The 15,522-nt window shown below is 39.8% G+C and overlaps 1 protein-coding gene across 1 annotated transcript in view; it reads right to left on the bottom strand.

Annotated features, from left to right (window-relative positions):
* Positions 1 to 7,262: 7,262 nt before the first annotated feature.
* Asb5 (ankyrin repeat and SOCS box containing 5) overlaps positions 7,263 to 15,522 on the bottom strand; it is a 17,440-nt gene continuing 9,180 nt past the window's right edge. Inside the window, exons 2-7 of the mRNA XM_029532001.1 lie at positions 13,934 to 14,013; positions 11,373 to 11,480; positions 10,331 to 10,481; positions 10,025 to 10,159; positions 9,173 to 9,364; positions 7,263 to 7,868 (exon numbers count right to left, since the gene is read on the bottom strand). Coding sequence (XP_029387861.1) covers positions 7,741 to 7,868; positions 9,173 to 9,364; positions 10,025 to 10,159; positions 10,331 to 10,481; positions 11,373 to 11,480; positions 13,934 to 14,013 — 794 coding nt within the window. The 3' untranslated portion in view covers positions 7,263 to 7,740. The remainder of the gene's footprint in view (positions 7,869 to 9,172; positions 9,365 to 10,024; positions 10,160 to 10,330; positions 10,482 to 11,372; positions 11,481 to 13,933; positions 14,014 to 15,522) is intronic.

Here is a 15,522-nt window from a genome sequence, read left to right as displayed (position 1 = left end):
CTTTCTTTTCATTTATTTCCCCCCCCCCCTGGATTTTAGAGACCACCCTCACGTTGTCCTGAGAAGTTTGAGACCCAGATTTTGTTCTCACATGGTCCCCTGGAGATCCTGAACTACAGCACTAGCTGCAGGTGGTCTCTGCTCAGAATTCTGAGTCTATAGAGCTTTGCCTCCAAGCCCCAGGCTCTAATAACCTCAACATCCACAGCGATGCTGATAATGCTTCCAAAGCGTCAGTAGCAACAGGAATTCAATGTCCTGTGTAAGTTGCTCAGTTTTTAAGCATCTCCTTAACACATTTCTTACATGAAGTTCTTGGGCATTGGTACACAGAACAACTCCTCTTTTCTGAAAGGATACTGACTGATACGGAAGAAAAGATTTCCCCTAATACTAGGTCACCTACCTTTTACAAAGGCATCTAAGGAACTAGCTATTCCTGTTCATTGGGTTGTTAGAACAGTAAATGTTAAAGACATTTCCTGAGTCCAGCTGTCTCAGGAACAAGTTCCATCTTGCTGTCAGGGCCCAAACTGAGTTTATGTTCTCAGGCCCCAGAACTATCTCCTGCTTCCTCGGGTTTCCCTGTTTGTCTGTTAATCAGTAAAGAATACAAAGAAGGAAGCTGCTGTTATCTCACGATCTAAACTGAGGCACACAAATAGTAAATGTACAATTGCTTTTCTTGACTTAATTGACTTCGTGTAGCTTGCCCGCTCCTCTGTTCTCTGATCATTCTAAATTCCAGACCAGAGTCCAGGAGGGAACCTGACTCCAAAAGCAGAATCAAGACCCTGAAACCAGATGACCCAGATAAGACCTAGTCACCAATGTTAACTTTCTTGCTTAACCCCTTGTGTTAAAATATGATTGGTCAATGCAATAGTCCACCCTGCCCCCCCATTTATGTTCCCATCCTATAAAAATGCACAATCTCCTTTCATGGATGTCGTGCAGATCCCACACTGGCTGCCTCCCTGCCTGTCCAGAAAATGAACCTTTCCTTTTTAAGCTTTTGTCTGTGAAGTGAGTTTTCTCAGCTTCCACCCCAAACCCATCAGCAAGCCCCTTGAGATACAACTTCTCTAACAGCTGTAATGGCTCTTTCCAGCTCCTTGATGTAGGTGAATGGCCAGGCTTTCCCTATAGGAAAAAAAAAAAAAATGTCACGCCAAAAGAATCCCACCAATCCCTGTACTTACTCCAGGTCAGACCACAAAATCCCTTAAATCCAGGTTATCCTAGAAAGCCTTCTCCACTTAAACAAACAAACAAACAAACAAACAAAACCTATATAAAGCCTGTCTTCTGCCTACATCTTCGCTGCTTTTCTATCAAGCAAAGGCAGTCACTTCTCTCCTGTTTCCCCCCAAAATCTCTCATGTGAGGTTTGTCATGTGGTGTGATTTTGTGGTATTCCTGGGCTCCCTGACTGCCAGGATACCTTTCCCTTCAGAGCTGTACCACTTTAAGTATAGTATCATAAATGCAGGGAATAGTATGACTTTCCACGAGATATTAAGACTTCACAAATCTCTGCGGGTCCTAAGGGCAGAGGGCAAACATCTTTGTGCCCTCACTTGAATTTGGTCAACAAATTGGGTGTGATCACTGAATCCCTCCAAGATCGAAGATTGAAAAAGAGTGTGGGGCACTGGGCTATGCACAGACAGGCTGGTCTCCAGTAGAGCTGAGGGCTGAACCCTGGAAGGGTGATAATTCACCTACATGACACGGTAGGCATTCCCTCATGCTCCTAGAACTCTGGCTCCTGCCTAAGTTATTGCCCCCCATAGCCCCTACAAGAGAAGCAAGGCTAGAAGTCATGTAGGCAATGTCCCAAGCTTCTGACCTTCAGGCTAAACTCCTCCCCAGTTACCTAGCAACAGTAAAGACCACCTCGCTCTCTTACTCCTCACTCTCACCCTCTCACTCCTCTGTCTTTTCTCCTCTCTCACTTCTCTCATTCCTCTCTCCTCTCTGTCTTCTCCGTTTCTCCTCTCCTCTCCTCTCCTCTCCCCTCCCCTCCTCTCCCCTCCCCTCCCCTCTCTCTCTCTAGCCTTTCCTTTCTTCTCTCTCTCTTTCTACCTTCTCTCTTTCCCCCTGCCTTTCTACAATAAAGCTCTAAAACCATAGACAGTCTCTGCTTATCAAGGCTGTGCTCAGTCTCACCGGTGTGGGAACCTCTCTTCCCTCTTTCCCATAATCCAGGGGCTAGAAAGTGTGGCCCCAGGGCCCCTAGGTTAGGCTGCCCTTGTTTAGTCCCCTCCCCCGTCGAGTGGGGTCAGAGGCTTGGATGCCCACCCGGTGGTGAGTGGAAAGCCTCTGCCAGTCCTCCCACAGTCCTCTGGCGGAACATGGGTCCTTCCTCCCCCTCTTCCCAGGTCCCTTTTTAGTTCCCACAAAAGAGTTTTATTCTGAATCACTGAGAACAGTTTACTTGCATTGCATTAAAGGCTACAATAAGAGAAAATGCTGTTAAATTTTGTGAAAGGTGTGAGGGCTTTGTTTCTTTCTATGGAATTTTTTGGTTTGTTTTCTATTTTCTGTACCAACCATCTGAAAAGGGTTATCTTGTCTGTTTTGTGGATCCTACAGAAGACTCCAGACTCTAGGAACAGCTAGAATACACTTCATATAAGTGATTATAATATTTAATTGTTTACCCAAATATTTCAATCCCACAAATGATATTATTAGGCTGAATAAGTTTGAAGCTAATACATCTAGAATCTCTTTTTCATTCATCTACTCATAGAATGAGTTACTCTACCATATCCAGGCTAGATATATAACAGAAGCATTACCCACAATAATATTTAAAAATATATCCCTCCCTTTGTCTACACAGATGAAACTGAAAAATGTTGACAAATGGCTGTTGGCTTCTCAGCCAACATGTACAGATCTTGTTTGCTGACCCTGGGATCTGAGGACCTGAAAGAAGGGGGCAGACTACAGTCTAATGCTGCAGACAATCTCATGTTTGTTTTGGTGTACTTTTAGATGTGAATGTAACAAAGAAAACAAAGACCCAAGGAAGGTTATTTGAGTTCAGAAAAACATAATCAGAAAAACATGTAAATAAACATTAGTATGCACATGCTAAATATTACCAGAGTCATTTTTTTCCAAGAACTTTCTGAGGACAGACCAACTTAAACATAATTGCTTGGAATGTACTAATAGATTATATCTGGCAGAGCATGAAAACAGGCAGAAAGCCATATGAAGGTTCAGGGTACACTGACTAGATTGGGTTCTATAGCTTTATTCTGAGATCCAACAAGAATAAACATGTCGTATAAATTGAATGTAAAAGTTTGTTATAGGAGGCATGAAACCAAGCCAAAATCAATCCAGGAAACAAAATTCACCTGAGATAAAAATAAAAGGCCCTCTGCCCTTTTTCTTGAAGCCTCTCTCACAGTTCACCAAGGCATTGTTCATCATGGGTCATTCTTTTTAACCTGTGTTCCAACAATTGGCAAGTCAGCTCCAAGTCGAGAAAACTATAATGAGCTATAACTGTCAGTCTACAAATGAAAACTCCAGTGAGAATAAATAGCTTTCTTTTCCTTAACTATACAGTGTTTTTAGAAAAGTGAACCAAGAGCTGAAGAATGACCAAAGCTAAGGTCCCTCTTGAGGTTTAATCATAAAGACAAAACACAGAGATATCTGTAAAGTCTAAGGCTGTTGGCCTGTTTTCTGGGACAGTCCCTCAGCTAGCCCACCACACTCAACCTGACTTCTCTGACACTGGATTTTTCCATGTGACTTTCTCTTTGCTCTCTCTCTCTGCGCTGTGCCCTTTCTGCATCCATCTCCCTGCCCTTCTCTTCCTCTCTCCTCTCCTGCTCCAGCCACCAGCTCTTTATTCCTCAAAGGCCACACTTCTTTCTCACACAAAAAAGCTATTAGCATAGTGGGAGAGATTCTTCCCCACCAAGATGGCTTGCCTGGCATTTTAGGCAGGTGAGGTAGCTACAAACATTTACATATCCTGGCACCTCTCGCAGAACAATTAATAATAGAGAAATTAATAATAGGCTAATAATGGCGGTCACTCTGCAAATGCTGCAAGTGGAGCCCATCACTTACACTCATACATTTCAAATGGTTTCAGTCAACATGTATGAAAATCTAAGTTAATCAGAGGAGCCTGCGCAGTATTTCACCAGCATGAGGGTGCATCATGGGCGCTGTCATTGGTTATTTCTTTGTAAAAGAAATTGAATCCTCATCTGTAAACAGAATTTATGGTGATGAAAGAATATTGGGTTTTCTGTGGATTGTTCAAGAAGATTCAACCTCAGATTCAACTTCGAGGATTCTAGGTGGGAAATGGTCTTGAGGACATTATGTTAATAATTTTATTTCTTTGTTTCCCCCATTTTATTCTTATTGGGTCACTTCGAAATTCTGACATTACCCAACTGGATGATTGAAGGTGTTAAATTAGAGATGCTTCCTGCCAGTAGGATGACAAGACTTTAATTTGTCATTAGTTGAATTGAATTGTCATTTAGTTTGTTGTCATTAAGCAGCAGCAGGCACTCTGTAGCCCACATGCACTTATAAAAGCTCCTCACAATTTCTTACAAGAAAAGGTAATAACTGAGAAGTGAAGAGAAGAAATAAGATGGAAGTCCTCAGAAACCCCTAACATGAGATATTTCTATCTAATTGGCATCGATTATATCATAGAACTGTGTTTACACTGACTGGTAAAGTCACATAAAAATGCATTTCTCTTATACACTCTTATGGAGCAGCATGTGGGCTGGACTCAATTGTTTGTTGGATCCCCTTAACATCACTAATATGGCTTTAGGTTTTTATCTACTGCATTTGGACAGCATGACCTAAGATGACCACATATAGTTGTTTAATTAGAATGCTTCCCATAGGTTCACACATTTGAATATTTGGTTCCCAGTGTGTGTCCCTATTCGGAAGATTTAGAGACCTATACATAGCCTTACAGAAGAATGTATATCACTGGATGTGGGCTTTGAGGTTTCAAAGCCTATGGTGTTCTCTGTTTTGTGATTGTGGTTCAAGACATGAACTCTCAGTTTGCTGCTACAACTGGCATGATGCCCGCCTGATATCATGGTGCCTTCTTCTGATAGTGATGGACTCTTATCCTGCAAGAACAGGGGTTCTCAACCTGTGGGTCATGACCCCTTTGACAAACTTCCATCTCCAAAAATATTTATATTACAATTCATAACAGCACCAGAATTACCATTATGAAGTAGTAACAAAAATAATTTTATGGTTGGGGTTACCACAACATGAGGAACTGTATTAAAGGGTCACAGCATGAGGAAGGTTATAAACTATTGCTTTAGAACCATAAGCCCAAATAAGCCCTTTATCTATTAGTTACATTAGTCGTGGAATTATATCAAAGCAATAGAAAATTAACAAGTACACTGCACTCACATGGTTGCTTTTGGTATTGGCTGTTACAAAACCAACTTTCCCATCTTCCAGTAGTCCAACCTATGCTTCCTCCCTCCATAGTCTCAAGTCCTTCACAAGAAAACAGAAGCTGAAGTTTGCAGTAGTATTTCTGGCAAGAAACAAGACCCATCCAAACATGAGTCACAGTAAAAAGACAGTCACAAAGCAAAGATGATGCAGTCAGAAGAGGAATTCTTCTAACAGCTATACAGTCCCCTTGCCTCTCTGAGGCAAGTATAGCTTCATTTTCTATGGGTAATTTTCTAAGGAAGGATTTAAGCCAGAGGTTCTCAACCTTCTTAATGCTGTGACCCTTTGGTATAATTCCTTGTGTTGTGGTGATCCCTGAATAATAAAAAATTTTGCTGCAACTTTATAACTATAATTTTGCTACTTCTATTAGTAATAACGTAAATATCTGTGTTCTCTGATGATCTTAGGTGACCCCTGTGTAGGGACGGTCTTCCACGTAACTTTAGGGCTCAAATGCATTTCAAAATAATTTTGACCTATGAAAACCAAAAATTGGACAAATTACATGCTCATGTTTGCAAAGTCTACCCTAAACAGAAATAATTTACTTTTTGTTATCTCAAGCTTCATTTTCCCAAGTGAAATTGGACCCAACTCAGCCAATCCAATAATCTTTCACTTTCTTTGGGGTGGGGGTGGAGCAACCATTCAGATGACTTAGTTAATCCAAACCTTCTCACTTCCGCTCCACTTTTTCCAGGGAGGACATCTGACTCTGAGAAGTCAGTAGTTCTATGGAATCTACTCCCCATGTGTTCACCGGCCAGGATCTGTCCCAGGCAAGCCTTGAGTGCATCAGGAAAGCAAGTGTTATAGAGATGCCATGGGACTGGGGTGTGTTCATATCAAAAGGATCTTCACATCAAAGAAGGTTCATAATATTCAAGACAGGAGATGTAGACTTCCAGACACCATGTGGCTACTCTGCTTCTTCTGCTTAGAACACACTCAGTGCACCTTACCTATAAAACTAAATTTCCATGAACAATTAGCTTTAAAAAATTACTCTTTTTATACAAATAATCTTTTGTCAGTCTTTTCTGATGCTGCCCTTCTATAGGTGGTACTGTGTTATAGTCCAATGTCTCTCATCAATCAAAGACACAGGTATGCCATTTTCCTCTTAGGGAATTGTAATGTGCTGCTTCTAACCTCCTTCTAGTAGGAGCATATGAAATTATATACGGAAAGAAAGCCCTCTTCCTCCTAGTATGAAACAAGAGAAAGGGGCTATGGAATGAACCTGTCTGCTTCCTTGATCATTGGCCCTATCTCAAAGACTGAGGACAAGGCATGCATGTATCAAGGGAGTGACACAGTCACTTAAAGTGCAGACACTCAGGAGTTAGGGAGCCCTGGCCCACATTCTTCTGAGACAGTTATTGTGGAACGCTCTCTTACTGTATGAGTTGATAGCCCTGGAATGTAACTCAGGCCTTCATCACTGAGACACAGAGTCCATTCCCTTCAGTGTGCTATCGATAGGTTCTGACAGTGTTTGAACTAGGAGAAGACTACAGTAACATACAAAAGCTCTGAAGACATTCCTTCAGAAACGTCTCTTGAGAAGGTCTTCAAAGAGCCCTCACAGGTCTTTAGCCTCCCACATCTGTCTGTGTGAGGGCGGGACTAACTTTCAGGCCCTCTAACTCTTAGTCCATAATGAAACTTACTATGTGAAAGCAAATTGGAGGTTCCTCTACAGAAGAGGAGATATTATCTTTCTTTTATGAATTGATCATTACAATAGCAAGTGCACAAGTCATCTTTATTTCAAAAAGCATATTAATTGCTCTAATTTTTGACAATATTAAAAACACAGGTAACCAATGACAGTATCTGTAATTACAGGTAACCAAATTTTTGAGAATACAGATCCTTCAAAATGTAACACAGGATGAAATTTATAATTAAACTAATATTTTAGCAAAAGTATGCAATTTTGTTTCTGCTCTATAATAGAAAAACATAAAATGAATAAATTCCCATCTTTCTCCTAAATGAAGAAGATACACCGAGAATGCTGAGATGGTATAGATATTTTAAATATAATCCAAAGACCGTAAAAATTGATAAACAGTACCAATGAGTATTCTCCAGATGAAAATCCACTGAGATTTTACGGCTTTCCTGGGTGAACTTATATGTATCATCACCCTTATCTTCTATATTTTAAAAAGAAACCAAAATAGAAAATTTTGATTTCTTAAGAATGTGAAACTATTTACTGTGTTATCGATACTGTAAGAAATTCTGCAGCAATGTTGGTAACTGGAGCTGAGGAATAAGATGGAACCTTTGTCTTCCTATGTAGTTGCGGATGCAGAGTCGACACAGTTGGCAAAGAGAGCTTGGGGTAGCTACAAGAAGACATGAACATATTTGTTAAAAGCAAAATTAGTGTTTACACATGGTAAGATATAGTAATTGAAAGTATACAAAGTTTAATTTGGTGATGACAAATGTCTTTTATTAATTACATTGCCTTTATTTAAGAAATCTTGAGGTATATTTCATGAGATCTCATGACTGAGAAGTGTCCCATAAATGTTCTTTAAAGCATTAAAGTTCATAGTACTGGAGTTAAGAGCACTTCCTGCTCCTACAGACGACTTGGGTTTGGTTCCCAGCACCCACATGATAGCTGCCAACCATCCTTAACTCCAACTCTAGGGGATCTGGTGCCCTCTTCTGGCTCCTGTAGGCACCAGGCATTCAATGTACTTATATGAGTACAGGCAAAACACACAACATACAAATATATGAGAAAAGACATAATTATCTTAGGATTGTCTAATTATTCTCTCACTGAAATTTTCAGAACAAATTCCAATCTTCAATGGAGATCTAAATCAAAAGAACTAAGATACATTACCAAAAGGCAAAATTTTAAATTACAATTATATTTCTGAACTAAGGTTTACAAATTCTGTTTAAGAGAAAAGGGTAAAAGGTAAAAGTAACAATATTTCCTCCAGAACACGCACCATGCCATATAAACTGGTGCATGGATGGGTTGGAGATGGAGTACGGTTGGGTAGACAGCTTGCTGGAGGATATGGAGATCTAATTTGAACCACAGCACTGAATAAACTAAGCATAGCCATGCATGCCTATAACCCCAGCCCTAGAGAGGGGGGTGGGGGTGGGGGCAGGGGTGGGGGCGGGGGCGTTAGGGTTAGGGTTCCAGGCCAGCCTGAGATACAGGAAACTGCTCCCTCCTCCCTCCAAAGAATATCAACAAGGGGAGGGAGTGGTTGGAGAGGTATTCAGGTGCCTATAAATGTGGTTCATTCTAGAGAACTGCCCTAGTGCTTGCTGCTGTGTTGTAGGCTAGACCTAGGGCTCAATTACCCAGTACTCAAATATTTTTTTTTAAAATAGTGCATGTAGCTAAATATTGTGTCAGGAAACTATATAATATACATTGTTGAAAGAAATCCAACATATTTTACTAAAGAAATATAAATATTGAGACACAAAAAAAATTCCTAAAATTATATTTTCCTTACATAGGACCTAAATTGAGAGGTTTTCTTCCACAATAAGTAATTAGAATTGCATGCCACTGTTACTTTGTACATTAACAAAGCACTTTTCACTTTCATCTATTTGGGGGAAGCATATTTTTTCATTCATAAGCATTCCCATATGTTCTCTCTACCTTCATGTTGAAGAAGTATTCTTTCTACAGCACTGTTCGATGTAGCCAAATCAACAGGCCGCAAAAGGTCTGTGTTCTTGGCATTGATGTCTGCTCCAAATTCTAGCAGTAAGTTCACGATTTCGGTACTGGGCTGTTGAGCAGCAGCATGCAGTGGCGTATCCCAGTACTTGCCTTTGTGCACATCAGCACCTGTATATGAACAGGGAGGAATGACAAAAAGGCCATCATTACAGGAGGAGTTATCTCTGTAGGGAAAAGAGGGAAGACAATGTAGAGAAGGGCACATAAAGGACCTTTATTAATAATAAACATTTTCTTCATAATATAGACTTCATAAATATTTCATATATAAATTGTTAAACTTGGTATCTCTGGAGATTCAGTATATATGTACATTAGTTCTTTTCAAATATTTAAATGCTGTTCTTGTAAACGTTGCCTTGGTCATAGTATTTGCTTACAGCAATAAAATCCAAACTAAGACAGTAGGCAATAAAAGTTACTCAAGTACTTAGAACTCTAAATTTTTGTGGTACTTGTTTACATACTTAGCCACGTTATATTCAGTCTAGAGAATCTTAATTTTATGACTGCTTACAAAGAAAGACTTTTCCACTCAATTATGTAACAAATGTGTTCTGATTACTCAGCTGCAGCTCATAGAGAGAGTATATTCATCTATGAGCTTTGACATATTCTCAAGAAGTCTAAGTTTCCTTAGTAGACTGTATATGTGTAAGTGAGAATATTTATAATAAGTTTCTTTTGGCCATGAGATGCAACTTTCAAAAGAAGCTTAGTTAGACGAACAGATAGTTATCTACATGTATGGATAGAATGGAAAAGTACCAGCATAAAGAAGCTTCCAGATGCAATGGAACTGCTGTGACATACAAGCTACGTAAAGAGGAGTCCCCAAGTGAGGAATGTCTTGGTCAACGTCTATGCCCCACGCTATCAAAATGTCGAGACATTCATGGTGACCTGCCAATGCAAAGGAAAGACAGCTTTACATTTTGTTGACGCTCTCCTCTTGAACATGTACCTCCCCCTACCCATGTTTCCCACAGAAGTAGAATTCATTGAAAGACAAATAGGCATATGCATTATCCAGAGATATTTTCCTTTTTAACTCAACCCCACTTTGTAACTAACCTTTACTGGCAGACTCATGTGTTGGAGATGGAAAACAGGACTCCAGTTGGGCTTTGGCACCATATTCCAAAAGGAGTTCTGCACAGCTTGCACTGCCTTGTGAGCAAGCGTTGAACAAGGGAGTCACACCATCTATGGTGATTGCGTTTGCCTAAACAAAACCCAAAATCTGAGAATGAGATTTGAAAGTCATGCACTGTCAAAATTTCTATGACTTGCTGATTGGGAACTGTGGGTGTAGGTATGACAATGTATTTACTTTATACACATCAAAGAAAGAAGCTTAACCATTCAAGAGATCATAGAAATGTGTTGCAGAAGAGGAGTCACAGGAATGAAATGCATTGGAATAAAAACAAGAGTCAGGTACAGAACCCAAACAAATTCAACAGGAAGTCAAAAAATGAAAGAAAAAAAGGAAGGAAGGAAGGAAGGAGGGAGGGAGGAAGGGAGGGAGGGAGGGAGGGAGGGAGGGAAGGGAGGAAGGAAGGACAAACGAACGAATGAAAGAAAGAAATCAGTAATGGTGAAGGAAATGACGAGGCCACTTTACTAGTAGATAGTTAAATATGGCATATTATGGTTGTGTGTGTGTGTGTGTGTGTGTGTGTGTGTGTGTGTTTGAGAAGATCTCACATCACCTGAGCTATCTTCCAACTGTCTATATAGGATGATCTTGAACTTCTCCTTACCCTGCCTCCAAAGATACAGGAATATAGGCATGTACCAAAGCTATTATTTCTGTGAATTTCTTTCTGGAGACTTCTTCAGAAAATAAGTGAAGATAAACGATACAGATGCTCATCTTTTGTTCTTTTGATTCATGGAAGCAGGCAATCTAAGGAGCCCCAGTGCCCTACTCTACACAATGGCTGGGATTCCTTTTCAGGGTATCCTGAGGACCTGAGACAGTACCAGGGCACGGTTCATACATACTGTTGTTTCCCATACTACTATGAAAAAGGGAGAGAAAAGGAAAAACAAGAACTTGGCTTCTATTGGTCAACAGATGTGAAATCCATAATTTACTTTTTGAACTTACATTAGCTCCAGCTTCCAGAAGAGTCCTTGCACAGGCCACATGGTCACCCAGGCAGGCCTCATGGAGTGGAGTGACATGGTCTATGGTTACTGCATTTACGTTATAACCCTACAATGAGAAGAGAAGGTACACAATGTCATCCATCCCCGTAAATGTCACAGAGATTCTTTACGAGATGAAAGAATCTAGTCAACTGGTTTCCAGTTTAGCAGTTGAATCAATCAATTGTTGAAACTCCATAGCCCCCACTTCTAGCCGCACACAGTATGCATGTTAGGCTACACTGTGGTGTTATCTGACTTACGTTCTAGAATTTTCTTTCATTTCAGCTAATCATTAGTCTGTCTTCAAGTCAACTTTTTAAAGCTTTTCTTCATGTGGTATTTGTGTCACTTGCTTACTTAATATTCTGTATTTCATTTTACTTCTGGTTCTGTCCTCGAGCTTTTTAGAGGAAATGTCTAACTGACAGAAGGAGGGCCCTTTCATTCAGGACAAGTTTATGAGTTATATCCTTGCTGTTTCTGTTCAACGTTCTCAGCTTTTGATGTGTGTGAGTATAACAAGCGGTGTGGTGTGACCAGCTGGCTCCTCACCCCAGCTGCAGTCCCAGTCACCCAGCCTCCTCTGCAGAACAATGTAAGCCAGAGCAAACCTTTCCCCTGAGTGGCTTCTTGCAAGAAAATTGATCTTAGTAATGAGAAAAGTAACCAATATAAATCAATTATTTTGCTTTGCTCTATAACAGGGAATACTGTTGAAATATCTTTATCAAAGGGATAGGTTGAAATATTATACTATATTCAATAAATATGTACAATTATTAAATATCAATCAAAATTGATTTTAGAATGTTTGAGATGGAAAAGTTATCTTTTATCATTATATAACATATACATATTTTAGCATGCCATGCCTATAAATATATAATCATTTAATATGCCCCATTACAAGACTAATGTAATTTAGTAGATAATAGATTTAATAGATAAGATTAAGTTATGTTGTAGGGTTGTCTTCAAAATTAAACTTGTGTTTAAATTGTGACCCACACAATAATCATGAACAAATACTTTGAGTTCTAAGTTTTAGGGTAGTCATAAGAGTTAAACCGCATAAATACTTTTACAACAATTATTACCATTTCCAGCGGGTAGAAAAAAAGAGATTTCATTCCATTTTCTATGCTAATACACTTACTGTATGCCAGTTTAGCTTACATATGAGATTAAACCATATAAAATTATTAGGATGTAATTTTCTTTGCCTTGTAGGGGAACATTTATAATTTATCATCCATTAGTGATCATTTTACTAAGAAAATTATATGACGTTTCAAGGCAACAATATCTTCCTAACATAGCACTGAGTGTCATAAGCTGTAACATGGAAACATATGGAGCCATAGGCATAGACAGCCACACTATGGAGCCATAGGCATAGGCAGCCACACTGTATCTTTGTGGCTAGCCAGTGGAGTTTTTAACCATCGTCATCCTTTCCAAGATCTGGAGTTCCTAGTAAGCCATCTGGTTTGAGGAGATGCTAGCAGCCCGTAGTGTGACCAGGTGACAGAAGCATGTGAGACGGTTCTGCTGGAGACTCCGTCCCCTTAGCCAGCATATCTGTGGACGGGAGGTACACTGAGAAATACTGTGACTGCCTTCCTCTGAAAGCACTAGGTGACCCTCTCCAAAGGATTATCTCTTGAAACCACTGACCTTTTTATACAGGTCCTCCCCCCACTGTGAAGTGATGAGAAAAAACAGTCACATGGCTGTCACAGGACTCCAAGGGAACACCTCGGACACATGGTCATGTTACAGGTGAGAAAATGAAACTCTGGGTAGCCTGTGGCTGCCTCAAGCATCAGGTGTTCAAACTAGGTTGTTAGGAACTAACCTTTCTCATAGCCATCTGAGAAATTCCCTTTTTATGTCACACGGGGAGTTCTTAAGGCCCCGGCACTGAGTATACATTACAGTCAGACTCAGACAGGAGGCTGCGAATATGCAATGGGCTGATCCAAGCTAAGTTACTTCCTGCTTGCATGAGGAACCCTTGCTTTTCTTTCTCCCTCTGCTCACTCTGAAGAAGCAGGAAGGTATAGAAATCAACACTTTCTTGCATTCACAAGCAGTTTATCACACTATTTCATAAACTACCATATTGTAAAATGTGCTATTTCCGTGTCATCTCTGACTACCCCTTTGGAGATATTCTATGACCAAACTAAGTCTATAATTAGCTGTACATATTACACCAAATTAAGACTATTTAGAGTGCTTAATAAGTAATACATAGATAAAAGCACTAGTCTCTAAATATCCTTATTAATAACCAAATAAACTGTAAGAGAAATTTGAAGTAGGAAGGCACAGCAATATAACAAAAACATTCAAGAAGGAATTTCAAATGTAAAATGGAAACTATGGGCTTCTCTGATAGAAGTTATAAAAAAGGAACAGTAGTGACACTTTAAGTTCATTACTTTCGAGTGGATTTGTTTTAAAGGTGTTGTGTGCGCATAGGAAGGGAGCTGATAGAAAGTAATAGTTTACTTGTGATAGTAATGTTCTCAGAGCAAGAAGACGGCCTTGACTTGCAGCTTCATGCAGTGGTGATCGATCTGCCCAGGATCCTGTCCAGAAGAACAACAACAAAATTGTGGGGTCAATGTAAACTCTATTAGGCTCCATCAGTTCTAATAGCATATAAATTATACACAGTCAGCGTTTAACAAGGTGACCCAGTTATTGTTCCAATCTTAGGAAACTTGCCCATATACAACCAGAAATAAATGTATTTACTGTATTTTTAGCAGTGCTCACAGCCAGACCCATGTCTCCACACTCTAAGCCTGTCCTATTATTCCTCCTAATCACAGGCCTCACACTGTCCTGGTCCTGATGTGCATGGGCTGTAAAATGTTGCAAAGAAGGTCAAGTAGCTAATCCTGAAGTCTGAAACATAGTATAGGCTTGGTGGGTCCTAGAAAGGGTAATCAGAGGGGATACAGGGTCAGCTATTTTTGAAATGGTGCTACTACTGTCAAAGGCTCACTGGTAGAGCATCATTCTCCATGTATTTGGTGTGGGTGGGCCAGGGCACTTAGTTCCCAACCTGGATGTCATACCCCATAATTTCCTCTTCTCAGGTGACTCTTATGCCCCACCCACTGAGTAAAGCAGTCTTCTTGCATGAACTTTCTTCTCCTCCTCTTCTAAGAGACAAGTGCTCCTACCTATCTTTCCCTGTGGTCCCTTGAGCAGTTAAAAATTATTCTGGGCCTTTTGCCTGCAATTAAAAAAGCCCATGCCTGCCTCTGTTGGTTTAATTTCCTGGGTATTATAGATTCGGTGTGATTACTTTAAAGTGATAAAAGCAGACTAGGACTGCCAGAAAATACCTATTCACATAAATTTTAAGACATAAAAGCAACACTGGCTAAAGAGGAAATATTCATAAAATAGTATGGGTATGAATAGTAATATCTATCTTCTTGTCTGCTTCTCTTCCCTGTTAAATTCATAAGATAGGGTAATAATTTTACAGCTTTTGATTGATTTTACTCCACAAATTGTTATAAAGTCACTTGACAGTTCATAAAAATGCAAGTTTTATGAAACACTGTCTAAATAAATCAGAAAATTATTAGAGCCATAACTACAGAAGAATGCTGTATTTTAGAAGTGATTTCATTATTTCCATCTTTTAGAGAACTCAAAAGCCCAATTTGATTCTACCCAAGCTTGACCAGACCCTGTAAATGCTGGCCAAATAATTCCAGTGACCAAAATCTGAATACATGTGACAAGAAAAAGAAGAGAGCACATGAGTCAGACATGGAGGCTTGAAGTCACTTGTCCGTCAACAATCTCTTTATATGTAATGGCATAACAACATTTTACTGAAAATACAAATATTAGAGTAAGGGGGCAAGAGAACATGTTAGAACAACCAACATCGTTAGTTGATGTTAAATATACTCACTGTGTATGACACTAGGTCTAAGCACTTTACATGTATGCACACCTATATACATGCAAACTGTCATACACACAGGCACAGATACCACACACACATATTCAAGGAAAGAAGGAAGGAAGGAAGGAAGGAAGGAAGGAAGGAAGGAAGGAAGGAAGGAAGG

Source organism: Mus pahari, chromosome 19 (assembly GCF_900095145.1).
Source record: "Mus pahari chromosome 19, PAHARI_EIJ_v1.1, whole genome shotgun sequence".
Lineage (NCBI taxonomy): Eukaryota > Metazoa > Chordata > Mammalia > Rodentia > Muridae > Mus > Mus pahari.
Note: the sequence above shows the minus strand (reverse complement) of the source record. Positions and strands in the feature narration are given on the sequence as shown.